Here is a 26,778-nt window from a genome sequence, read left to right on the forward strand (position 1 = left end):
CCTTCTCCAGGGGATCTTCCCAACACAGGTATCAAATCCAGGTCTCCCACATTTCAGGTAGATTCTTTACCAGCTGAATCACAAGCTGTTAATAAATAGATGGTGCTTAAAGTCATAGGATTTAATATTGCATAAGGACGAGGAATGTTAGGTCCAATGAATCAAGATAAATTGGACGTGGTCAAACAGAAGAGGACAAGATTGAACATTGACATCTTAGGAAGCAGTGAACTAAAATGGATGGGAATGGGCAAATTTAATTCAGATGACCATTATATCTACTACTGTGGACAAGAAGCTCTTAGTAGAAATGAAGTAGACCAAATAGTCAACAAAAGAGTCTGCAGTACTTGGGTACAATCTCAAAAACAATAGAATAATCTCCGTTTGTTTCAAAGGCAAATCATTCAACATCACAGTAACCCAAATCTGTGCCCCAACCATTAAGGCCAAAGAAACTGAAGATGACTGGTTCTATGAAGACCTACAATGCCTTCTTAGAACTGACACTTAATGTCAGATGTCCTTTTCATCATCAGTTCAGTTGCTCAGTCATGTCCAACTCTTTGCAATACCATGGACTGCAGCAGGACAGGCTTCCCTGTCCATCACCAGCTCCTGCAACTTGCTCAAACTCATGTCCATTGAGTCAGTGATGCCATCCAACCATCTCATCCTCCGTCATCCCCTTCTCCTCCTGCCTTCAATCTTTCCCACATCAGGTTCTTTTCTAATGAGTCAGTTCTTTGCATCAGTTGGCCAAAGTATTGGAGCTTCAGTTTCAGCATCAGTCTTTCCAATGAATAATTAGGACTGATTTCCTTTAGGATTGTTTGGTTTGATCTCCCTTTCATCATAGGGGTTTAGAAGGCAAAAGTATGAAGTCAAGAGACATCCAGAAAAACAGGCAAGTTTGGCCTCGGAGTACAAAATGAAGCAGGGCAAAGGCTAACAGAATTTTGTCAAGAGAACACAATGGTCATAGCAAACACCCTTTTCCAGCAACTCAAGAGATGACTGTACACATGGACATCACCAGATGGTCAGTACCAGATTCAGATTATGTTCTTTGCAACAAAAGATAGAGAAGCTCTATGCAATCAGCAAAAATAAGACCTGGAGCTGATTGTGACTCAAATCATGAGTTTCTTATTGCAAAATTCAGGTTTAAAAAGAAGAAAGTAGAGAAAACCACTAGGTCATTCAGGTATGACCTGAATCCAATCCCTTATGATTATACAGCAGAGGTGATGAATAGATTCAAGGGATTAGATCTGATAGAGTGCCTGAAGAACTATGGATGGAGGCTCATAACATTGTACAGGAGCCAGTGACCAAAACCATTCCAAAGAAAATAAACGCAAGAAGGTGAACTGTTTGTCTGAGGAGGCTTTACAAAGCTGAGGAAAGAAGAGAGGATAGAGGCAAAGGAGAAGGGGAAATAAATATCCAACTGAATGCAGAGTTCAGAGAATAGTAAGGTGAGCTAAGAAGGCCTTCTTAAGTGAACAATGTAAAGAAATAGAGGAAAACAATAGAATGGGAAAGACTAGAGATCTATTCAGGAAAATTGGAGAAATCAAGGGAACGTTTCATGCAAGGGTGGGCACAATAAAGGACAGAAATGGTTAAGATTTAACAGAAGCAGAAGAGATTAAGAAGAGGTGGCAAGAATACAGAAAAAAAACTATACCAAAAAAAAGGCCTTAATAACCCAGATGGTATTGTCACTCATTTAAGGCTGGACATCTTGGAGTGTGAAGTCAAGTGAGATTTAGGAAACATTACTATAAAAAAGCTAGTGGAGGTGATGGAATTCCAGCTGAGCTATTTCAATTCCTAAAAGATGTTGCTGTTAAAGTGCTGCACTCAGTATGTCAGCAAATTCAGGAAACTCAGCAGTGGCCACAGTACTGGAAAATGTCATTTTTCATTCCAATCCCAAAGAAGGACAATGCAAAAGAATGTTCAAACTACTGTAAAATTGCACTCATTTCACATGCTAGCAAGGTTATACTAAAAACCCTTCAAGCTAGGCTTCAGCAGTCCATGAACTGAGAAATTCCAGATGAACAAGCTGTGTTTCAAAGAGGCAGAGGAACCAGAGATCAAATTGCCAGCATCTGTTGGATCATGGAGAAAGCAAGGGAGTTCTAGAAAAACATCTATTTCTCCTTCATTGACTATGCCAAAGCCTTTGACCTTGTAGATCACAGCAAACTGTGGGAAATTCTTATATAGTTGGGAGTACCAGACCACCCTACCCATCTCCTGAGAAACCTGTATATGTGTCAAGCAGCAAGAGTTAGAACTTTACGTGGAACAACTGACTGGTTCAAAATTGGGAAAGGAGTACAAAAAGGCTATATATTGCCACCCTGCTTATTTAACTTATATACAGAGTACATCATGTGAAATGCTGGGCTAGATGACTCACAAGCTGGAATCAAGATTGCTAGGAGAAATATCAAAAACCTCAGATATGCAGATGATACCACTGTAAGAGCAGAAAGTGAAGAGGAAATAAAGAGCTTCTTGATGGGGATGAAAAGGAGAGTGAAAAAGCTAGCTTGAAACTCGACATGAAAAAGCTAAGATCATGGCATCTGGTCCCATCACTGCACGGCAAGTAGAAGGGGAAAAGAAGGAGAAGTGATTATCTTTCCTTGGGCTCCAAAATCACTGCAGAATTTGACTGCAGCCATGAAATTAAAAAACGCTTGCTCCTTAGGAGGAAAACTATGACAAATCTAGACAGCATAGACAGATCACTGTGCTGACAAAAGTCCATATCGTCAAAGCTATGATTTTTCCAGCAGTCATGTATGGATGTGAGAGTTCAACCATAGAGGAGGCTGAGAGCCAAAGAATTGATATTTTGGAATTGTGGTGCTGCAGATGACTCTTGAGACAGCAAGAAGATCAAACCAGTCAATCCTAAAAGAAATCAATCCTGAACATACGTTGGAAGGATGGTTAGTAAAGTTGAAGCCCCAATACTTTGGCCAACTGATGAGAAGAGCCCACTCATTTCCCTGATGCTGGGAAAGATTGAGTGCAATAGGAGAAGTAGGTGGCAGAGGATGAGATAGCATCCCCAACTCAGTGCTCATGAATCTGAGCTAACTGTGGGAGATGGTGGAAGACCGAGGAGTCTGGTGTGCTACAATCCATGGATCCCACAGAGTGAGACACAATTAAGCAACTGAACAACAAAATATATAGACGGTGCTTCAAGTTGCAGGCCTTGGCGAGACCACTAAAAAATTAGTGTGGTTAGAAAAGGGAAGATCAAAGACTAAACTCAAGAAACTTCAATAGAAAGTGGTCTGGGGAACGAGGAGTGGAGGAAAGAAGAATGTAGCCAGGGTAATGCCATAGAACCTAATTACTCAGAGTGTGTTGTGTGACCAGTAGAAGCAATGTCACTGGGAAATTAGGATCTCAGACCCTACAACAAAACTACTGAGTCAGAACTGCATTGTGACAAGATTCTCTAGATATTTACACTGTATGGTTTGAGAAACACTATTCTTGATGGCAAAAAAGAAAAGAGTGATGAACTGTGTCAAATGTACTAATATACGAAAGAGGATATATAGACGTGACCACTGGCTTTAGCATTATAAAGATCACTGGCACCTTCAGAAGAGGTTTTGAATAAAAGAGAAGCTTTGTTGGGAGTGGAGAGGGCAGCAGCATGACTGGGTTAGATTTAAGAGAAAATGGGAAGAGAAGAAATGGAAACAACCAGACTAGAAAACTCTTTAAAGGAATTTTGCTTCTAACTGGGCTTCCCTGGTAGCTCATCTGGTAAGGAATCTGCCTGCAATGCAGGAGACCCCTGCATTCAGGTCTGAATGCAGGTTCAATTACTGGGTTGGGAAGATTTCCTGGAGAAGATAGAATACCCACTCCAGTATTCTTGAGCTTCCCTGGTGGCTCAGGTGGTAAAGAATCAGCCCACAATGCGGGAGACCTGGGTTCAATATCTGGGTTGGGAAGATCCCCGGAAGAGGGCATGGCAGCCACTCCAGAATTCTTGCCTGGAGAATCCTCATGGACAGAGGAGGCTGGTGGTCTACAGTCCATGGAGTCACTAAGAGTCGGACATGACTAAGAGACTAAACACAGTGAAGGCAAAGAAATGGATGGCAAGTGATCAGGCAAGTAAAACCTAGAAATTATTTTTATTCCCTTAAGATGGAAGAAACAAGAATGGATTTGGATGGGAATGATCTAAGATCTATCTCTAACATAAGCTGAACCAAAGAATATAATGTCTTTCTGACAAGATACACCTCTCAATTTCAGCAAATGAAAAGAATTTCAAATATGATTTGTGCATCTTTGAGATTCTGTTAAGAATGATTATGCAATTCACCAAATAGAAAACATATAAAGACGGAATAAGTTTCTTTAAGATTCTTGTTAGATACTGAATCACCCAGTATCAGTTGAAGTTAAGTCCTGCAGTGTAAACAGTTGTGCTTCTAAAACATAAAAAATTTGCTGTGATGTTCATACATACCAAGATTCACCTTTAAAAAATAAAAATAAAATGTTTTAAACTCCTATGCAATCAACAGGTGTTCACCACAACTACAGCAGGAAAACTTTAAAAGAACCTTCCACAAAATCCTAGGATCTCAATTGTGGTTTAATTTTGCCTAGGACAGTCTATAGCATTGATCACACTTAGCTCTTTGTCGCTGCCCCAGTTTTCCTTGGGAAATGTAAGCCATCATCCCTGGGAACATTTAAGTGCTGAGGTGTTTAGATTGACTTTAATACTACTTCTTCAAATATTGTCTGTCTTTCCCTGTTATCAAAGATTCAGAGGACTTAGGAGAAGGCACAGAAAGGCCTGAGACCCAGGTTTTCAGTACCAATCTTTGCCACAGATTTGGGGAAAATAATTTGATACCTTTGTATCCCAATTTCCTTGTATGTAAAATAAGATTAGGCTTCATATATAATGTCTACATATCCTTCTATTAACATTTTAAGTCACCTTGCTGCTAAGTCACTTCAGTCGTGTCCGACTCTGTGCAACCCCATAGACGGCAGCCCACCAGGCTCCCCCGTCCCTGGGATTCTCCAGGCAAGAACACTGGAGTGGGTTGCCATTTCCTTCTCCAATGCCTGAAAGTGAAAAGTGAAAGGGAAGTCGCTCAGTTGTGTCTGACTCTCAGCGACCCCATGGACTGCAGCCCACCAGGCTCCTCCGTCCATGGGATTTTTCAGGCAAGAGTACTGGAATGGGGTGCCATCGCCTTAGTGAGGTATAATTTACATAAAATAAAATGAAAATATTTTAGCATATAGTTCCATTGACTGTTATATCCACCTTTGTAACCACCTCCTCAAACAAATGCAAAATATTTCCATCACCTCAAGAAAATTCCCTCGTGCCCTTTGAATCAATCCCCTACCACCTAGGAGGCAACTGCTGACCAGATTTCTCTGACCACAGCTTAGTTTCACCTATTCTAGAACTTTATATAAATACAATAGAGTCATAGAGTATATGGGCTTCCCAGGTGTCACTGGTGGTAAAGAACCCTCCTGCCAACACAGGAGCGTAAGAGACAGGTTCAGTCTCTGGGTTGGGAAGATCCCCTGGAGGAGGGTATGACAACCCACTGCAGTATTCTTGCCTGGAAAACCCCATGGACAAAGGAGCCTTGCAGGCTTTAGTCCATAGGGTTGCAAAGAGCTGGACATGACTGAAACAACCATATACACACGCACACATACAGTATAAACTCTTTGGTATATATTTCACTCAGGAAAATATTTTTGAGATTTATTTGTATTGTTGCCTGTAACAGTAGTTCATTCCCTTTTATTGCTAACTAGTATTCTTTTGTGTGAATAGACTACAACTTGTCTATTGACTCTCCTGTCAGTGGACATTTGTCATTTTCCATTTTAAGCTATTCTGCTCAAAGTTGCTATAAAAGCCTCTTACAGATCTTTTTGTGAACTGCTCTTACTGATCTTATGTAGAAATGAATTTGCTGGCCGTGGGAGTGTTGACAATTTTTAGAAACTGCCAAACAGTTCTCCAAAGTGATTGCACCATTTACCCTTCCACCAGCAATGCATGAGAGTTCTATTTTCTGTACATCTTCATCAACACTTTTGATGGGATTTTAATTTTGTCATTCAAATGGGTTAAAGTGTTACCTTGTTGTCATGGCTAAAAAGCATATTGACAATGGAAATTCTAAATTTTGTGAGTTTTGAATTTGAAGTAAGGGTGATAAAATTCATGTTTCTTTTCTTCTGCTCTGCAATAAAGGAAAAGGCGTTTCTGCATGTAAAAGGAAAAGTCCACCTGGGAAGATTTGTGATGAGAAGTCGGGATGTCATGCTGCAAACAACTTTCTTGGATTCTATAAATGCTCTGCCGACTGCTTATGAAAAGGGGGAATATTTTGCATTTTTGGAAACCTATGGAACCCACTACAGTAGCTCTGGGTCTCTTGGAGGACTCTATGAACTAATATATGTTTTGGATAAAAAGTCCATGGAGCAGAAAGGTATACTGAGAAATAGAGCTCTAGCTTCCAATGTTGTTTGAATCAACCACTGTCTCTAGCACTAACCTCTTCCAGTGGTTAGCACTAAAAATAGTGGTAGAGTTCTATAACCTGCTTCTTTGAAAAAAATCTTTTCCTGCCTTTTGGCCTCTAAAATCCTATCAAACAGCAAGTTGACTTCCACCTCAAACAAGATCATTTGGCCATGTACTACTCAGCAAGGCTACTGAGAAATGCACAAATTCGTATTGCAATATAATATTATTTAGTGATGCTGCTTTTAGTGAAGCGCTATTTACAAAGGGCTTCCCAGGTGGGGCTAGTGGTAAAGTACCCACCGCCAATGCAGGAGACCTAAGAGACACGGCTTCTATCCCTGGGTTGGGAATAGACCTAAGGAAGGCATGGCAACCCACTCCAGTATTCTTGCCTAGAGAATCCCAAGAACAGAGGAGTTTGGTGGGCTACAGCCCGTGGGGTCACAAAGAGTCGGACCTGACTGAAGCGACTTAGCACAGTCCACAGCTCTATTTACAAGGGAAAAGAAAGTACAAGAGACACCGTTTATATAACCTTTTGCTTAATCTGTAGACTGGTTCAGTTATATGTGTGCCAATTATCTTCAAAGTATTCTTGAGAAGTGGAAAGGAAATGTTATAAAGTTTCTCCCAGAGTGGAAGGAAGAAGCAGTGGTAACAACATATAAGTCTAAAGCAAGAATGGAAAATCAGTTTTACTCCATATGATGACAGTTCTAACCATAGAGTGGTAGTTGAATTGGGTCCATATTGAGTAGGTTTCTGACCACAGTTGAAATCATAGAAAAGACTCTTATTGATCATCAGTGTCTGCCATATGTACAGAATAGGTCTGTGAGCTACATAATTAAAATCCTAGCCTACAGACTTCTTCAAAGCCTTTTAAAAATAAACTAAATGCAAATTTTCTATGTTAATAAGTTTTAATTATTGATTTTGTGGGTAGTTATGGCTAATTACAATACTCTTTAAAGAGGTGATAGATGTCAGCCTATCTCCTTTCTCTGTTCTCAAAGTTTGGGGATGTATCTCTTAGCAAAGGAAATGTTGCCAAAACCACTTCCACAGCTTCTTAGCCTCTGGCTGTATCAAGTGAAAATAAAAGGGGGGTTCAGTTCTGATCCTAAAGCCTGACCTGTACCCACAGTGGATAAACATTTTGTAGATGAAACGAATATGAATGGCCAGAACCAATTGCTTTTGATGCCTCAGTCTTGGACCAGTAGAAGCATTGCCGGGGAAGTGGAGCATGATGTTTCTTGGCTTATACTGCCTCCCAAGGCTGTTCCCGAGAGACGGTATAAATAGGTCTCTAGGAGCCCTGACTGGTAGGCTATATTGATAGATATCATGTGGGGAAGGGGCTCAAAAGGGATGTGTCTTAAATAACCTGGAAGTCAGAAGAGAAGTGTGATCAAATCACAAAGAGCCCTTCAGGCTAAGAGTTGCTTTGGTGAAAAACCCCACAGGTTGAAATCTTTCATCATGGATAACTCAGAGCCACCTACTTACATCTATGTACCTTCTGGCCTTAGTAGACAAAGATGATTAGGTCAACCCTGGGTCTTTGAAGAGCGAATCACTCTTCTTACTTTTCTACTTTGCCGCACCCATGGACCAAGTCACATCCTCCACCTCGGTGTGGGATGTCCAGACTCTGTCTGGTCATGGAAAGGTCCACAGCTGAGGTAGAGAATCTAAGCTTTGGGGTCACTTAGGTATTTTCATCCCCATCTTAGAATTCTCATGTTTCTTGTGTTAAGGATGGAAATTTAGTATTCTGAATTTCTAGCATTGCCTTCCATTTTTATTCTCCTTCCTCCTTTCCCATTGAAAATTCCACAGAACATTTCTTAAATTCTCACTAATTATGGGTACACCAAAGACACTTGCTGAATGAATGAATGACTAAATACCCCAGATATCTACTTCTAAATTTCACTTTGAGATTCTAATCCACAATGGGATTAACTTAGCCTATCCCTTTCTTTTTTCATAAAGTATTTTGGCTTCCAGGACAAACGACTACATGTTTATATACGTGTGTGTGATCAGAAATGATAAATAAGAGCAAAAACTATAGGGTCAATGATCTGAGGCCTGGGCAGTTACTCCTAAAGAGATAATTTCCTATATACTCAAGTAAATATTACGATTTTTCTTCCTTATCACTGGAGCATCCACACACCGCAGTGAGTCAGCTCCCATGACCAGTGTCTACTAAAGAGTATTCACAGGACTAGAACAAAGTGTCATGTATTTAAATCATCTGCCCAAAGCAGGTTCCTTAACTGTTTCATGATTCTGTACCCTCATCTGTAAAATGAGGATAATGATAAAGCTTACCTCAAGAGGTTAATGTGAGGATTAAGTTAGTCAATTCCACAAAATACTTAAAATGATGCTGGGCACGTAATCATTCAGTACATGTTAGACATTGTCTCCCTTTTATGGTGTTAGAGATAAAGGTCTTCAAATAACCACCCTGGTCTGACTCATGTCCTTTTTCACAAGCAGTAAATATATTTGTCCTTTACCATTAAGTTCACAAGCAAAGTCAAAGGAGACCACTAGATTCTAGTATGAGGGCAAAGTGGGGCAGATATAACCTTACAGTTGAGTTCAGTAATAATGTCTAGGAATCTACAACATTGGAATTTATTGATGATATTGATAGATACTATCGAATAATTTCCAACTAAATATATTAAACAGGTATTGAAGTGAGGGACGTACAGAGATGCCTCGGGTTTGATCTGGATTTGTCTCTGAAGGCTGGAGTTGAAGTTACAGGAAATGTTGATTCAAAACTTTGCTCAAAGAAGGGTATGGGTCAAATGGGTAAGTATGATTTAACTTTAGGGTAAAAAGAAGGAAGAAATGTCCATGAGAACTGCCCTGTCATATGAGTCTTCTTTATTGTCTCTCCTCTTTATTTAAAAACAAAACAAAAACCTAAAAGCGTTTAAAGCTGTTTCACATTTTTTTTTCTTGGCTGAGCCACACTAGCTTGTGGGATCTTAGTTCTCAGGCCAGGGATCAAACGTGGGCCCTTGGTTGTAAAAGCATATGGTTCTCACCACTGGACTGCCAGGAAATTTCCCAAAACTGTTTTATCTTTATAGTGTTTCCCAAATGGCTATAAACACAAGTAACCTGGGGACATATATTCAGTGGCTGAGCCCTGAAGTGCACAGCTCTGGTGGTGGTCATTGTAGATTTGTAGATTTACCATGACAATGGTAGAATACCAATAGTAGAAAAATATCTTGAGGAAAGTTTTCTTTATTTTCCGCTAATTTTAACAAAGCTTCTGAATGGCCTAGAGGAGGTGCTGTCTGTGTCCATCAAGAGAGGAGAAGGCCAAAGCCATCTCCTTAACACCCTAATTTTCCACCTGACTCAAAATCCCTAATTCATCCTCACCCAACTGGTCAAAAAGTACAAACTCCCAGTTATAAGATAAGCACATACTGTGGATGTAATATACAACATGATGACTCTAGTTAACACTGCTGTGTGATATGTTTGAAAGTCACTAACAGAATAGATCCTAAAAGGTCCCATCATAAGGAAAAAATCATTTTTGTAACCATATGAGGTGATGTGTGTTAACTAAACTTTGTGACAATCATTTTGTAATATATATATATATATGTATGTCAAGTCATTATGTTGTCCACCTTAAACTTACACAGTGTTTTATGTCAATTATATCTCAATAAAACTGGGTGAAAATGGGAAAATCCCTAATCCATCCTTAACATTAAGTCAGTACATAACTTTTTAAAGAAATATAAATTGCTTGGTATAAATATTACCTATGTTGCTAATCATTGGCAGATTTATAATCAAGAGTGGTACTGGAGTTCTCAATTTTTCATTCTGACTAGAAATACTTGAGAACATTCTCAGAAATGCACATGCCTAAGATACACCTTTAAAGAGTCAGCTGATAGTGGAGAAATAGAGGAGAGGAACACCTAATATTTTTAAAAGCATACCAGTCACAAACATGTGGTCGTGAATGGAAACTACTGCCGAAGTGAGAAGAAAGCTGACCTTGCCATCAAATGTCATAATTTCAAAATCTGACCCTGAAGCTTGGGCTAGTCACTCCATGTCTCTGAGGTTCAGTTTTCTCATCTATAAAAATAAGGAAGGATAAAAATATCATCTTGGAATTAGATTTTTAGTTCAAAAAATTCACAGCTCTAAATGATTCACCCAAATCTTTTTAAAAGTGCTTTGGTCTGGGAGAGACTGAGGGAGAAATATGCAAAAAATGTGGTGGAAAAAATTGTGTTTATTTATTCTTTTTTCATATTCTTTATATTTTATAATATTAAAATAGTCTTAATGCAAATTTATATAAAATATAATTATGAAGGTAAGGCTTCAACAAAAAATGCATGCAATCCAGGTTCGTGTTGGATTTCCCTGGTGGTGCCAGTAGTTCAGAATCCACCCACCAGTGCAGGGGATGTGGGTTCAATTCCTGGTCTGGGAAGACTTCACATGCTGTGGGGCAACTAAGCCTACGCACCACAACTGCTGAAGCCCATGTGCTCTAGAGCCCATTCTCTGCAACAAGAGAAGCCACTGCAATCAGAAGCTCATGCATTGCAACTGGACATTGGCCTCTGCTCATCACAACTAGGGAACGCCCATACAGCAACGAAGACCCAGCGCAGCCAAAAATAAATAATTTTTTTTTTAATAAAAACTCATGTCCCCATGTGTACCCATGCTTAGGTGATGAACTTTAAATTATTGCATTGTGTGTGTTCAGTCATCCAGTCATGTCCAACTCTTTGTGACCCCATGGACCATAGCACACCAGGCTTCCCTGTCCCTCACCATCTCCTGGAGTTTGCCCAAGTTCATGTTCATTTCAATTATTAATGTATCTTAAATATCATTCCATTTATATTTTCTTTAAAAAGATTGAAATCTATAATTGTCTACTAATAAAAATTATCCTTGGATTTCTTCTTGGCCTTTTGGCTAAGGTCAAGTGTAAAAATTACCCTTGGAGATTTGGGGTGAACAAATTACCTAAGTAATATTTATAAGTAAAATTCAATAAATGTACTAGAGCTATACCTTGTGAAAGGGTTCAATAAATACTTATCAAATATCACAGAACTATACACACTTTACTTATGTTGTCTTTCTCTTCTCAGATACGAAGCCAGAGGCTGACCTCTTCGACGATGTTATTACATTCATAAGAGGAGGGACCAGAAAATATGCAACTGAACTGAAAGAGAAACTTCTCAGAGGAGCCAAAACGATTAATGTGACTGACTTTGTAAATTGGGCCTCTTCCTTAAATGATGCTCCGGTGCTCATAAGCCAAAAAGTAAGAAATACTTATTTTCAAATAGAAGATTTTGTCATTTTCTGACTAAATGTAACTTCATCTGAAAGACATGTGAGTATCTGAGTCACTCACTCGCACCCCATCCCTGAAAGCAGCAGGGCATAGAAGAAAGGTGCGGAAGGGGCATCAGACCCTCGCAGACTGAGTCTCAGTGTCTGTTCCTCTCTAGATGTGTCGTATTTTCTGACTTCTGCAATGCTGAGTTCTCCAGGGCTCCGTGTTTACTTTGAAGACTTAGTATGATTGCTTATATAGAGACTAGGCACAGATTGGTACAAAATAGTTGCCCAGGAATTGTCAGTTCCCTTCCATCTGCGCTGGTTGTTTCTTGCCTTCAGGTGACATCATACCACCCTTTTCAACATAGGAGAATTATATTTATCAAGGGCCTGTGTGAAAGAAAAGGTCATAAGTCCTCAGAAAGTAAGACCAAGGATGAGAAATTCTCATGGTTAGGAAATCCTTCCCGTTTTGTTTCTTGATCATAATAGTCTTCAGTTTATAAACTTTTTTGGACTTTACGGTCTGGTGCTTACTCCTAAGGGGAAAAAATGGCATTATAACTATTAATAGAAAATATAACTGACAATGTTATTTAGCCTCATCATTCTCTCCCCAAGCTAACTAAAAAGGTATGTGTTTTCCTTTACTGCTTATTTTGTTCCTGATATTGTTAGAAAGTATTTTTCCTACTTTCTTCTACAAAAGTGAAAAGTAAAAGTTTTAGTTGCTCAGTCCTGACTCTTTGCAGCCCCATGGACTGTAACCCACTAGTCTTCTCTGTCCATGGGATTCTCCAGGTAAGAATACTTGAGTGGGTAGCCATTCCCTTCTCCAGGGAATCTTCCCAACCTAGGAATCAAACCCAGGTCTCCTGCTTTGAAGGCAGATTCTTTACTGTCTGAGCTGTTTTTCCCTGTCAGTTTCACAATTTTCTTCCCTCAGGTCAAATTTATCTTTGATTGACCCATACTTCCATTTTATTAACTTGAGCTATAAACATGTTGACATTTTTGCTAGGACTAGTTATTGGAGAACTGGGTTTCTTCATTCTTCATTACTGTCTTTAAAGGGAATGAAATTACCAAAGCTATCTCATTTATGTGATTGAGAAACTCAGAAACTACAAAATTATGATGGAAATCTATGAAAATCTAGCCAGTTGTAAATGTGCAAACACATCCATGAAAGACATCAAAAACTTTGTTCAAAAGCTAGGATAAAGAGAAGAAAAAAGCTAACCAAAATTAAAATCACAAGAGTCCACTTTTATTTTGTCATATTTAAAAAATATTTATACTCATTATCTTGAACTCAGTGAAATAAATCTTTCAGAAGATCTTAAACAGGAAAATAATTGGTTGAGAATTCCCTGGTGATCTAGTAGGTTGGAACTCTGTACTTTCACTGCCAAGGGCCTACGTCTGATCTCTGGTGCAGGAACTAAGATCCTACAAGCCAAGTGCCAAACAAACAAGAAAATAATTGATTTAGATAGAAGTTTACATTCAGTTCATGCATTCATTCATGCTCAGTCTTGTCTGACTCTGTGACCCTATGGACTGTAGTCCACCAGACTCCACTGTCCATGTAATTCTCCAGGCAAGAATACTGCAACAAGTTGCCATTTCCTCCTCCAGGGGAACTTCCCAACCCAGGGATCAAACCTATCTCTTGTGTCTCCTGCATTGGCAGACAAAGTCTTTCCCACTGCGCTACCCTTACATTCAGAAGGACATCAAAAGTGACTTGTCTTCTCATCTCTGCAAAGTTCAACTGTTCTTGTATGGATCCAAGATTGTTCTCTGAGGAAGTCTTAATAATAATTTATCATATTCTATTGTTGTTGTTCAGTCACTGAGTCCTGTCCAACTCTTTGCAACCCTATGGACTGCAGCATGCCAGGCTCCCCTGTCCTCCATTATCTCCCGGAATTTGCTCAGTTTCACGTCCATTGAGTCAGTGATGCTATCCAACCATCTCATCTTCTACCACCCGCTTCCCGTTCTGCTTTTAATCTTTTCTAGCATCAGGATCTTTCCCAATGAGCTGGCTGATCACATTAGATGACCAAAGTATTGGAGTTACAACATCAGTCCTTCCAGTGAATATTCAGGATTGATTTCCTTCAGGATTGACTGGTTTGATTTCCTTGCTCTCCAAGGGAGTTTCAAGAGTCTTCTCCAGCACCACAGTTTGAAAACATCAATTTTTCGACACTCAGCCTTCTTTATGGTCCAGCTCTCACATCCATACATGACTACTGGGAAAACCATAGCTTTGACTCTATGGGCATTTGTTGGTAAAGTGACGTCTCTGCTTTTTAATATGCTGTCTAGGTTTGTCATAGCTTTCCTTCCAAGGAGCAAGTGTCTTTTAATTTCATGGCTGCAGTCACCATCTGCAGTGATTTTGGAGCACAAGAAAATAAAGTCTGACACTGTTTCCACTTTTTCCCCTTCTACTTGCCATTAAGTTATGGGACCAGATGCCATAATCTTAGTTTTTTTCATATTGAGTTTCAAGCCAGCTTTTTTACTCTCCTTTTTTGCTCTCATCAAGAGACTCTCTTAATTGTTCTTCACATTCTGCCATTAGAGTGGTATCATCTGTATATCTGAGGTTGCTGATATTCCCACTGGCAGTCTTGATTCCAGCTTGTGAGTCATCCAGTCTGGTATTTTGCAAGATGTACTCTGCATATAAGTTAAATAAGCAGGATGACACAATACAGTCTTGTCATACTTCTTTACAATATTGAACCAGTCCATTGTTCCATGTCCACTTCTAACTGTTGCTTCTTGACAGGCATACAGGTTTCTCAGAAGACAGGTAAGGTGATCTGGTACTACCAGTTCTTTAAGAATTTTCCAGTTTGTTGTGATCCACACAAAGGCTATACATAGTCAAAGAAGCAGAAGAAGATGTTTTTCTGGAATGCCCTTGCTTTCTACATGATCCAACAAGTGTCAGCAATTTGATCTCTGGTTCCTCTGCCTCTTTGAAATCCAGCTTGCACATCTGGAAGTTCTCACTTCATGTACTCCTGAAGCCTGGCTTGAAGGATTTTGACCATAGCCTTGCTAGCATGTTAGATGAGAGCAATTGCACAGTAGTTTGAACATTTTTTTTGCACTACCCTTCTTTGGGTTTGGAATGAAAACTGACCTTTTCCACTCCTGTGGCCACTGCTGAGTTTTCCAATTTTGCTGACATATTGGGTGCAGCACTTTAACAGCATCATCTTTGGGATTTTAAATAGTTCAGCTGGAATTCCATCATCTCCAATGGCTTTGTTTGTAGTAATGCTTCCTAAGGCCTACTTGACATCACGCTCCAGAATATCCTAGAGCTGCTGATTTTTTAAATCTCAAGTCAATAAAGTATCTGCTGAAGACTTACTACTGAATTTACTAGAATTATTCAAAGACATTCATCAGCTATGTTGGCTCAGTACTATTGGCTGGATGCAAAATACAGTTTATTCTATTTTTAAGGACAACTGTCCCATGTTTTTAGACTAGTAGGCATTTCATCTTCCTGATAGCTCAGTTGGTAAAGAATCCACCTGCAATGTGGGAGACCTGGATTTGATCCCTCGGTTAGGAAGATCCCCTGGAGAAGGGAAAAGCTACCCACTCCGGTATTCCGGCCTTGAATATTCCACGGACTGTATAGTCCATGGGGTTGCAAAGAGTCAGACGTGACTGAGTGACTTTCACTTTCATTCAGGCATTTTATCTAAAATATCTGTATGTTTCTTTCTTCAAGAATTAGAAGCTTGGATTTTTCATATTAATGTTCTCCCTGAGAAAAAGTCAACCCTAGTGAGTCCACCATGAAACATTTCTTAAATTCATCTTATTAGAGAAGAAATTCAGAAAATAGTAAAATAATATGAACTTTTTGACTCTGTATGGCTTTTAAACCTCTAAAGAGACTTGAGATAAAGCTTAATTTAATCTTGAAATAGATTCCAAGTTATTTTGCTCCTATAAATGTAAGGTCCTTTGGTTAACTGGCATTTCCATGAGATAACTGAACAATCTATAGTCATGGATTTATTCTTTGGTAATTGACAATAGTCTGTGTATTATGGCATGTCCAAATACTGGGATGACCATAATAAAATAACTGGCCTTTCTATTCAATTATGCAGAAAATGGAAAAAGCCCCTCCCTACCCATATTAAACTGGTTTATATTTAATTCTCTGTAGGCAGCAGCAGCAGCAGCAATCTACATCAATTATCTAGGTATTTATGTTGCAAAGAGTTTCTCTTGGAGGAAACATGAGGAAGTTACATCAGTCTAAATTAAAAGCTGCTTAAATATGTTACTGAGATTTTCTAAGCAAAGCACTTGGTTTTATTTCTATTTATTTTCCACACTAAAGTAACTATGACCATGCTTATTAAGTATAATACTGTCGCTTTGATTACCCTGTTGTTTGTGTGTGTTTCAGCAGACCCCAGATCACTTCTTGAGGAGTGTCTTGGCCCAGCCCAAGAATTGTCCTTCAGCCCTTCTCTGAAGAGGAGATAAGCTAGGTCACCCTTCCAGTACTGGTTTTGTCATAGTCTTCGGCTTTCATGAAAATATACTATTCCCATTTCCCTCTTGCCTGAATGTTAACATAAACGTCCCTACATTTTGCCTCAATAGAATACCTGAACTTTGGTTTCTTCAGCTTACTGCCGCAAACTAGTTATTAAAATGTCAACTGAGTGAAATTACATTTAGTAAGGATTGCCTGAGAGATATAAAGTTTATGATTTCCTCCAGAGCAGTAGTAGTAGAGATCAATCAGTATAGGTAGCATATAGCATATTGACTTCCTGCAGAGTTTTATTTTTGCATTATAAAAGCTAATTTACGCTTGCTTTATTTACTGAAAGGATATTACATAATACAACGTCCCCTTTATGAGAACTCATGGGAGATATCACTGTTCATTCTCAGTTTCAAGTTCATTTTGTTTCTCTTGGGAATCAAGTGAGCTTTTCTTACATGCATGTAATTTAAAATCCAGTTGTCTTATTCAACTTGCAAAAATATAACCAAATTTATGACTCACCTTGTGCACTGATGGGTCCTCCTGCATGACTTTTGTGCATTTTTGTTGCTTTTGCCTTCACTTGCCTTCGCCATGCATTCTCAATTCTCCTTTCCCTCATTTCCCTCAGCAGCTCTTATCCACCCACATATCAAGTTCTATTCAGCTCTTTCTGGAGCAACTTTGAGTAAGAATGAATTAATTGATCTACCATTTTTGTTTATCATGCAACTCTTAGCATGATGCACCAGATGTTAAAAAACATCAGAAGAATTTTAAAGAGCTGTGGTACCAATGTTCTACACTACGGTCATTAGTTATAGTGACATCATCCCTGACTCCCTTGTATAGCAGTTTAAAACAAAACACTTTTTCAACAAACTACATTTGGTTCATATAGTTTCATTAAGTGGACATCAAGAAACTTAAGTGTAGTTAATATCAAACTATATTGTGAATTCATTGTATTTTAAGCATGTCACATGATAGATTACATCTACTGAAAATTCATAATTTTTATGAATTAGCAGTAGGATTCAGATTTTTCACTATGACATCTTTACTTGGGAGAAAGAAACTTCTACTGAAAATGATAGAAAGAGAACAGTTAGCTAGTATGGGAGAAAAATGAAAACTGTTTTCTTACTTAACAGAAGGCCAAAGTTCATTGGAGGGAAAAAATGTGGCTCTTAAACTTCAAGAAGTGCATTTTCATTGTTCTTTGTCTTCTTTTGGGATTCTTGACTCCAGGGGCTCCTCTGAAACTATTTACCATTGCTTGTCCTTCCTTTTTATCTCTTTGAACACTGTTTACGAATTTCATCCAAACTGTATTTTCTCTGTGACCCTCTAATCCTGTATCTTCAGTTATCTGGCCTTGACTTTCCTTTGAAGGGTAAAAACAAGATGGATTTCTTTTCGTGAAAATCAAAATAACTCCACCACATACTTATGCTGTTTGTGCTAATGTGGCAACACTGTTAAGGGGTTTCTTTCTTCCAATTAAATATGTCAGAGTTGGAATCTGAATCCTACATGCTAATTCATAAAAGACTCCACTGAGGGACAGTTGTGGGGACTTTGTAGAAGTTCTTGATGTATTCAGGATATGAGCCTATTCTCCTGTAACAGTGTTACAGATGTCTTCTTTCACTGGAGGACTTTCACCCTCCAGTAGCATTCTTTTTTGTTAGTTTGGTTTTTATTGGCTGTGTCATGTAGCATGTGGGCATCTTTGTTCCCCAATCAGGGATCAAACCTGCATTTCCTGCAGTAGAAGCTCAGACCACCAGGGAAGTCCCTTTTCTAGTTTTTTATTTTATTTTTTATTTACTTATTTTGGGCTGTGTCAAGTCTCAATTGCAGCATGCAGGAACTTTCGTTGTGGTATGCGGGCTTCTCTGTAACTGAGGCACAAAAGCTTAGTTGCCCCATGGCATGCGGAATCTTAGTTCCTTGACCAGATATCCAACTCATATCTCCCATATTGCCAGGGATTCTATCAGAGTAGCTTGAGGCTTGAGGTGATTTTATTTTCTTCCAAAGAAAATACATATGTATATTTTTAAAGTTTCTGGGGTACCGACTCAGGATTATGTTTAAACTGGCTGCATTCTTTGCCAGGGCTTCCTCAGTTCCAATTCCCACTTACTTCTAGGGCTCTGGTCCTTGAGTCTCAGCCAAAAACACAACTTGTTTACCTTTGTTGTTTCTGAATTCCAATCTTTTCCCAGCCCAGTAACATGCTGCCCTACCTCTTAGCTCCTCTTCCTGATTTAAGAAATGTGTCAAGGAGACTGTTAACCCAAAAGTACTGATCTCACCTCACTGAACTTCTACCACCTCCCTGGTCTTAGCCTAGTCATATTTTGTTATCTTGTTAGTTCTCCAGGGTCTTCAAGTGGATTTTTAAACTTCACTTTTATTTACTTGTTCAGCTTTTCTCGTTGTCCTCAAAAAAAGGATTGGTTAACATTATTTAATCTATCATTACTCTTCTGCAGGAATTTGTGGTATATTTTTTAATCTCATCTTTCTTGAGTCTTTAGATTCTCATTTCTTCTAAATTTTGCTATCTCATTTCAAAGTACTATGCCACCAAAGGGTCTCATTTGCAACGCTATGGACTGTAGCCTGCCAGGCTCCTCAGTCCATGGGATTCTCCAGGCAAGATTACTGGAGTGGGTTGTCAGGCTCTCCTCCAGGGAATCTTCCAAATCCAGGGATTGAACCCAAGTCTCTTATGTCTCCTGCATTGGCAGGTGGGTTCTTACCACTAGTGCCACCTGGTAAGCCCGTATATGGTTTATATAGATTTATGAAACATAACTCTATATATTCTATCTGTGTTAGATATGTAACATTACTGTAAGAATTATTTTTTTAAACTCTGCACTATATTACTAGAGTAGTCTTTTTGTCTTTACACCCTCAAATCTCAACTTCATAGTCATTTTCTCAGGAAAGCTTTTCCAAACTTCCCTGATTCAATTGTGGCAACTATGTATCTTACTCCAGGAATTTAAGGGTACAAAATAAATCACTTTGCTTCATTTATTTAAGTATGATTAAATTTGACATTTCCACTCTTCCTTCTGCTGGAAAATTCATTGGTCATTCATTTGTTGAATGGGTTCAGGGTGGTTCTTGCTTATCCAGATGTTTCTCGTCGGGAAATAAGGATATGACATATGTAAGTATTTAGTCCATTGTGGTCACCCTGATGACCTCATGGTTAAAGTTTACAAGCTTATTTGACATCAAGTGGTTTCAAACTTTCCATGCCAAGACTGTGTATTGGAGACACTGACAAATCTGTAGCCTGGTCCCTGATAGCCACCTTCCCTGGGGGCCCTTCAAAGATTTTGCTACTTGCCAAAACAGCTGTTAGAGATCTAGTTATGGTTCCCGCTACTTGAAAATTATGCTAACTCTATCCTCTTCCTAGACTGGAGGAAAGCTCTCCCTCAAAGGTAATAAAATATTCGTGTTTAGGGACATTCTGGACTTGGCATTACACATAAACCTCCTCTTAGACAAGAGATCGCAAGCACTTGTCTACCTTCTGGAAGGGGGAGACAGAAAAAAGGCAGCAAAAAAGATTCACCATACATATGTCAGTAAATTATCTCGCAGTATCAGTCTCCTTTCCTCAATAATGGGCTTCCTTGGTGGCTCAGATTGTAAAGAATCCACCTGTAATGCAGGAGACCCAGGTTTGATCCATGGATCGGGAAGACCCTCCCAGAGAAGAAAATGGCAACCCACTCCAGTATTCTTGCCTGGAATATCCCATGGACAGAGGAGCCTGGAGGGCTACAGTCCATGGGGGTCACACAGAGTTGGACATGACTGAGTGACTAACACACTTTATCTCTATAATAGGATCTCCATGGTTACAGAGATCATAGCTACTTTTGATCACTAGTATAGGCTTAAAAGCTAACATGTTGTTGTCAGTCAGTCAGATGTGTCCAACTCTTTGTGACCCCATCGACCATTGCCTGTCATGCTCCTCCATCCATGGGATATTCCAGGCAAGAATACTGGAGTGGATTGCCATTTACTTCTCCAGGGGATCTACCCAACCCAGGGATTGAACCCAGGTTTCCCATATTACAGGCAGGCTCTTTACCATCTGAGCCACCAAGTCTTAGAAGCTAACATTATAGCTGGCAATAATAATCATTCAATAAGCCTTTGTTGAATTAATGAATCAAAGAATAAATAATTTAGTCAAAAATATCACATAAACTAAAATATTAGTCAGTAGGAAAAGACCTAAAATTAAACGTTTTTCTGTCTTGCAGCTGGCTCCAATATATGATCTGATTCCAGTGAAAATGAAAGATGCGCACCTCAAGAAACAAAATTTGGAAAGAGCCATTGAAGACTACATCAATGAATTTAGTTCAAGGAAATGCGAACCGTGCCAAAACGGAGGGACTGTGGTTCTGCTGGACGGAGAATGTGTGTGTTCCTGCCTAAAAGAGTTCAAGGGAGTTGCCTGTGAAATAAAAAAATAGAAAATTTCTAAAGGTGAGAACAACCTCTTTAACATCATTAAGGACAAAAATATGCATTTGGGAGTTATTTAATTTGAAAGCTAGTTCTTCAGTTAATTTTCACTAAGCTTCTAGATTAGCCATATAAAAAAAGATAAAAATGGAACGAATAGTGGAAATGGACAAATCAGCCTTTATGCGTCATTTAGCACACAGTTAACCTCTACCTTTTCCTCTAAATAGGGCTATAGACAATAAATTGTAATGATTGCATTACTTTTTTAGTTATAAAAATTTTACATAAAGGGAAAAGTTTACAGAAGTATAACAAACATCCAGGAACTCACCATGTGAATATGTGTGTGTGTATATGTAAATATATATATGCAATAAATACTTCAGAACCCCTTTATAAGAAAAATAATAGAGTACTTTGTACCACATCATCTCCCTGCAAAAAGCCCAGGTTGATTCTTGTCTCCCACACAACTCAGATACAGTTACTATCTTCTTCCCATTTTATTGATATATAATTGATGAACAGCACTGTATGAATTTGAGTAACATAATCATTTGACTTACATTTCACTTACCTGATTATCACAGTAAGTTAGGTGAACACCCATCATCTCATCTATTAATACAAGATTAAAGAATTAGAAAAAATATGCTTTCTTTGTGATGAGAACTCAGGATTTTCTCCATTAACAACTTGCATATAATGTGCAGCAGTATTAATTATATTTACCATGTTGTACCTTATATCCCGAGGTCCTCTCTGTAGCTCAAATGGTAAAGAAGCTGCCTGCAATGCAGGAGACCTGGGTTTGATCCATGGGTCAGGAAGATCCCCTGGAAAAGGAAATGGAAACCCAAAGTAGTTATTTATCTTATAATTGGAAATTTTTACCTTTTTGACCATCTTCATTCAATTTCCCCTCTTCTTACCCCCATCCTCTGGTTGCCACAAATATGATCTCTTTCCCTATGAGTTTGGTTGGTTGGTTGGTTGGTGTTGAAGTGTAATCAACCTATAACACTCTGTTAGTTCTTGTTACACAACATAGTTATTTGATATTTCCATACATTTCAAAAGAATCACCATGATACGTCTAGTTATCATCAGTCACCATAGAAAGATTAAATAGTTATTGGCTACGTTCCTTACACTGTACATTCTGTACCCCTGACTCATACTTTGTACTTCTTAATCTTCCTCACCTTTCCTCGCCTTCTTTTACCCTCCTCCCCTTACAGTCACTTTCGTTAAGTTAGGAGTGTTTCCTTCTGGTCCATATTTTTCACTTTTTCCAAATACATCTGTGCCAATGGGAAAATATCCAATGTTGTTTTGGATGTTTTTTTAATTTCTATAAGTGGTATTCACTGAATTTTAATTTTTTAATTTTAACTTTACTATCCTCACCAGTGACTCAGATGGTAGAGTTGGCCTGCAATGCAGGAGACTCAGGTTCAATCCCTGGGTTGGGAAGATTCCCCTGGAGAAGGAAATTTCAACCACTCCAGTATTCTTGCCTGGAGAACCCCATGGACAAAGAAGTCTGGTGGGCTCCAGACCAAGAAAACAGATTCTTCACTTTTTACAGCTAATCATCTGAAATTATATTTCAATATTTTGCTTTTTTCAAGGAGGAACAACTTTAGCCATCTTTCTAAAACTGAGGATTTGCTAGGTCTTTCATTCTGATAGAATTAATTAGAATCCTAATAGATAAGTAAGATTTAGCTAAACTGTTCATTATCACAAGATTAGCTAGTTAGATTAATTTCTTTTGAAAATCATAACTTACTTTTTTATGGAATAAGCAGTTTCCTACAACAAAATGTCTGAAACAATTATTCAGTTTCCTCAAAGATTTCACGGCCTCAAGTTTATCATTCAACCATACTTTCAACAAAGGTCTGTCTAGTCAAAGCTATGGTTTTTCCAGTGGTCATGTATGGATGTGAGAGTTGGACTATAAAGAAGGCTGAGCACCAAAGAATTGATGCTTTTGAACTGTGGTGTTGGAGAAGACTCTTGAGAATCCCTTGGACTGCAAGAAGAACCCACCAGTCCATCCTAAAGGAAATCAGTCCGAATATTCATTGGAAGGACTGAAGTTAAAACTCCAATACTTTTGGCCACTTGATGCGAAGAACTGACTCATTTGAAAAGATCCTGATGCTAGGAAAGATTGAAAGCAGGAGGAGAAGGGGATGACAGAGGATAAGATGGTTGGATGGCATCACTGACTCGATGGATGTGAGTTTGAGTAAATGCTGGGAGTTGGTGATGGACAGGGAGGCTGGCGTGCTACAGTCCATGGAGTCACAAAGAGTCGGACACAACGGAACTGACAGAAATTTTTTTGCATTTACAAAGAAAATTTAAAAAAATTCGTATTACAAGCATCTTTTGCCCTTCTTAGCAAACACGGAAACTCAAATATGCTGACAATATACATGTTAATATTTCTCAGAAATTTTAGGATAACTGATTTATCCTATATACTAACTCTGTCTCTCACCTATCTAAAATGTCAATCTTATGTTCTGTATTCCAAGCAGCATTTGTAGCAAAAAATTCATACTCAGGACCTCTGTTTTCTACCTGTTTCTCTATATGTGGAATATTCTTCAGCTTTCTGTAATTTCTTCAGCTCTGTCTTCTAATTTTTCAGTTATTTTTTTCAGCTACATATAGACTATATCCTATAACCAATGAGCATTTTCTCAAATTTATTTTAATTATAAACTAATTATAATTAATTATAAATAAATTTAATTTCTATTTGTTTGAGTGGTTTTTTTTTTAAGTCTGTTTTTTTCTTTTCTGGCCTACTGGATGTTTCCTATTTCTATTTCTTTGAACATGCTGGTGGTGGTTTAGTCACTAAGTCATGTCCAACTCTTGTGACCCCATGGACTATAGCCTGCCAGGCTCCTCTGTCCATGGGATTTTCCAGGCAAGAATACTGGAGTGGGTTGTCATTTCCTTCTCCAGAGGATCTTCCCCACCCAGGGATCAAACCTGGATCTCCTGCATTGCAAGCAGAATCTTTACCTAGTGAGCTACCAGGGAAGCCCTTTGAACATGCTAAACATGTTCATATAAAAGTCTCTCTCAGATCGACCTAGAATATATAGTTTCTACACGTACTCATTCACATGGCATTTTTTTCTTGCTTGAGTATTAATAGTTTTTTTATATCAGGCCTGGTCTTCAGTGAAATTTGTTTCCTGTGGGAACCTTGTGTATTCTGGGTAGAGATTGTAATCCTAGGGTTGTTTGTCTCTAGGGATATCCTGTTGTTTTTATCACTTTGCACCAGTTTTTCATGTAAATTTCTTGATTTGGAGTCTACATTTTGTATTCATGGATAATGACAATCAAGGTCCCTCCTCCTGTACATATCACATGCTTGAAAACACCGGTGTCTTCTGGCTGACTTTTCACACCTAACCGTGAGTTCCTCACTGAGACACTAGACCACAGTGAAACCCTTCTTGCTGACTCTTTCCCTCATGGAAGCACTCCTAGGCATCCAGTTTTCTACAGAATGTTCCGTTCCACATTTCCACATACACTGGACTGACCCCCATCATGAGGCTGAAATCCTTAGGATGTCATCTTTCTTTTCGCCTACTATTTACTTAGGGTGGAAGACTCTGCAACTTTCTCCTCCTTCAACGAATCCAACCTCCCTCTCCTTATGTGTTTCTACTTCTCCCAGACCAATGGTTCTCAATCTAGTTGCTAACTGTATCAATATTAACCTGATATTAACATATTAGCTTTTTTTAAGGGCAAAATAGAAATATAACAAAACAGATCTCCACCCCCAAATCAATTAAACTGGAACCTGTGTGGTGGATCCTGGGTTGCCATGGTTCTTTTTTTCTTCTTTCTCTCCCTCTCTACCTTTGCTTTTCTTTCTCTCTTCTTTTAAATCTTCTGGCTATTCCAATCTATTTAGCCAAGGTTAAAAACCTCTGTTCTGGACCCAGGTCAGTTAACACCTCTGATGAAATCTCCTCCAGCATCTCCAGGCATCCGTTCTCTAGCTATGTGTTGAGCAAGCCCCCCCTGCTCTTTTAGCGCTAATCACATTTACTCTCCCAACACCAGATGAACATCCCCTCTAGTTTGGAAATCCATCTTATATCTTAAACCGCACTGTCTTCCCAGCACCTGGACAGTATCTGGTATATCATAGTTCAACAGGATAAAAGGATGAGTAAATTGACGGGTGGTGGATTGACCCAACATTGAAGCTCTATTAATCATTAAGATTTGATAATCCCCTTTGTTTTTCTCTAGGATTGCCGTTGGGGGAAAAAAAAAAAAAAATAGAGTTGTTGGTTTCCCTGGGATCATATGGAAAGAAAAACACCAGCACCTTCCAGAGACAGTTCTTGCTGCCAAATGAAAAGCAACATGCTTCATGAAAATCCTACCAACCTCTGAAGTCTCTCTCTTAAATCCACAATGCCTCTTTTTCTCCTTCAATTGCCACGATGTTCCCATTTGTTATTCCCTAATGAGGAGTCAGCAGTGAGGTACGCCAGGACTTCTTTCCCACGCAGCTAATGCCAATCTCTGGCTAGCAAAACAAAACTGAATTAAAAAGACAATATTGGTTAAAAAGACTTTAAAGTAATTGTCACAGTTCTTCATATGATGAATATGTTCTGGCAGTTCCATTACCACTAGTCTGAACCATGCAATTTTGCTCTTGTTTACATTCCTGTGTCTTGTTCAGTCACTCGTGAATACGAGCACGCATTCATTCTGCAAATATTTGCCGAACACCTACGACAAGCACAGAACTCTGCTTTTTAAGTCTTAGCTTTGTGATTTAACTCTACACTTCCAGAGGAAAAAATGTATTTGTAACCAAAAACCATTAACTTAAATCATGTGAAATTGTCTCTATTCAGTCATATTTTACCAAAAACAAAACAAAACCCAGGAATTTCATATGGCCAAACTTAATACATAGCCTTATGAATTGTGTTAGATAAGTCAGCCTACATAATAAGCTAATCAACAGAGCTGATTGTACACTTTTATTCATTAGACAGCATGGTGCTTAAAATCTGAGAGTTTTTGAAAAGTTCTGACAGTCCTTAAGTAAAAAGAAAGAGGAGATGAAGGAAAACGAGGAGGAGAAGGAGAAGAAAAAGAAGAAAGGCTCGAACTACAAGGGAAAAATGTGAACTCAAAATTAATAAAATTTTAATTAAATGCTAATTTATGATTAATAAATAAATAAATTTAATTAAATGTCAATTCTTATGTCTTCACTAATTTATATTCTTTTTATTAATAAACTTTTCACACTTTTGTAAATAAATTTAATTTTCCTCATTTAAAAGAAATTCTAAAGAATGTACATGATTATTGAGAGATCACAATACAAATAATTTCAAAAGCAAATTTTTTTCACTGCTTCACTTATTGTTTAATTGGAGGATAATCAACACAATGTTGTGTTCATTTCTACCATACATCAACATGAATCAGCTATTGATACACATACATCCCTTCCCACTTGAACCTCCCTCCCACCCCTCTAGGTTGTCACACAGCACCAAATTGAGCTCCCTGCGTTGTACAGCAAATACAGAAAATAGATATGGACTATCTATTTTCCATATGGTAATGTGTATGTTTCAGTGCTACTCTCTCAGTTTGTCCACCCTCTCCTTCCCCCACTTTGTCCAAAGTCTGTTCTCTATGT

General features: G+C 38.6%; 1 protein-coding gene across 2 annotated transcripts in view; it reads left to right on the forward strand.

Moving 5' to 3' along the window:
• C9 (complement C9) overlaps positions 1 to 26,474 on the forward strand; it is a 66,051-nt gene extending 39,577 nt beyond the window's left edge. The window contains exons 7-11 of one of the 2 annotated variants that reach the window (XR_009596783.1): positions 6,308 to 6,548; positions 9,302 to 9,427; positions 11,773 to 11,951; positions 20,837 to 22,502; positions 24,090 to 26,474. Coding sequence is in view for 1 of the 2 variants with exons in the window: in XM_004017026.5 (XP_004017075.3) it covers positions 6,308 to 6,548; positions 9,302 to 9,427; positions 11,773 to 11,951; positions 20,837 to 21,052 (762 nt within the window). In the remaining variant the exon portion in view is untranslated. The remainder of the gene's footprint in view (positions 1 to 6,307; positions 6,549 to 9,301; positions 9,428 to 11,772; positions 11,952 to 20,836; positions 22,503 to 24,089) is intronic. The other variant, XM_004017026.5, reaches the window with a different exon arrangement.
• The last annotated feature ends 304 nt before the right edge of the window (positions 26,475 to 26,778 follow it).

The sequence above is a fragment of the Ovis aries genome, chromosome 16 (assembly GCF_016772045.2).
Source record: "Ovis aries strain OAR_USU_Benz2616 breed Rambouillet chromosome 16, ARS-UI_Ramb_v3.0, whole genome shotgun sequence".
Taxonomy (NCBI): Eukaryota; Metazoa; Chordata; class Mammalia; order Artiodactyla; family Bovidae; genus Ovis; species Ovis aries.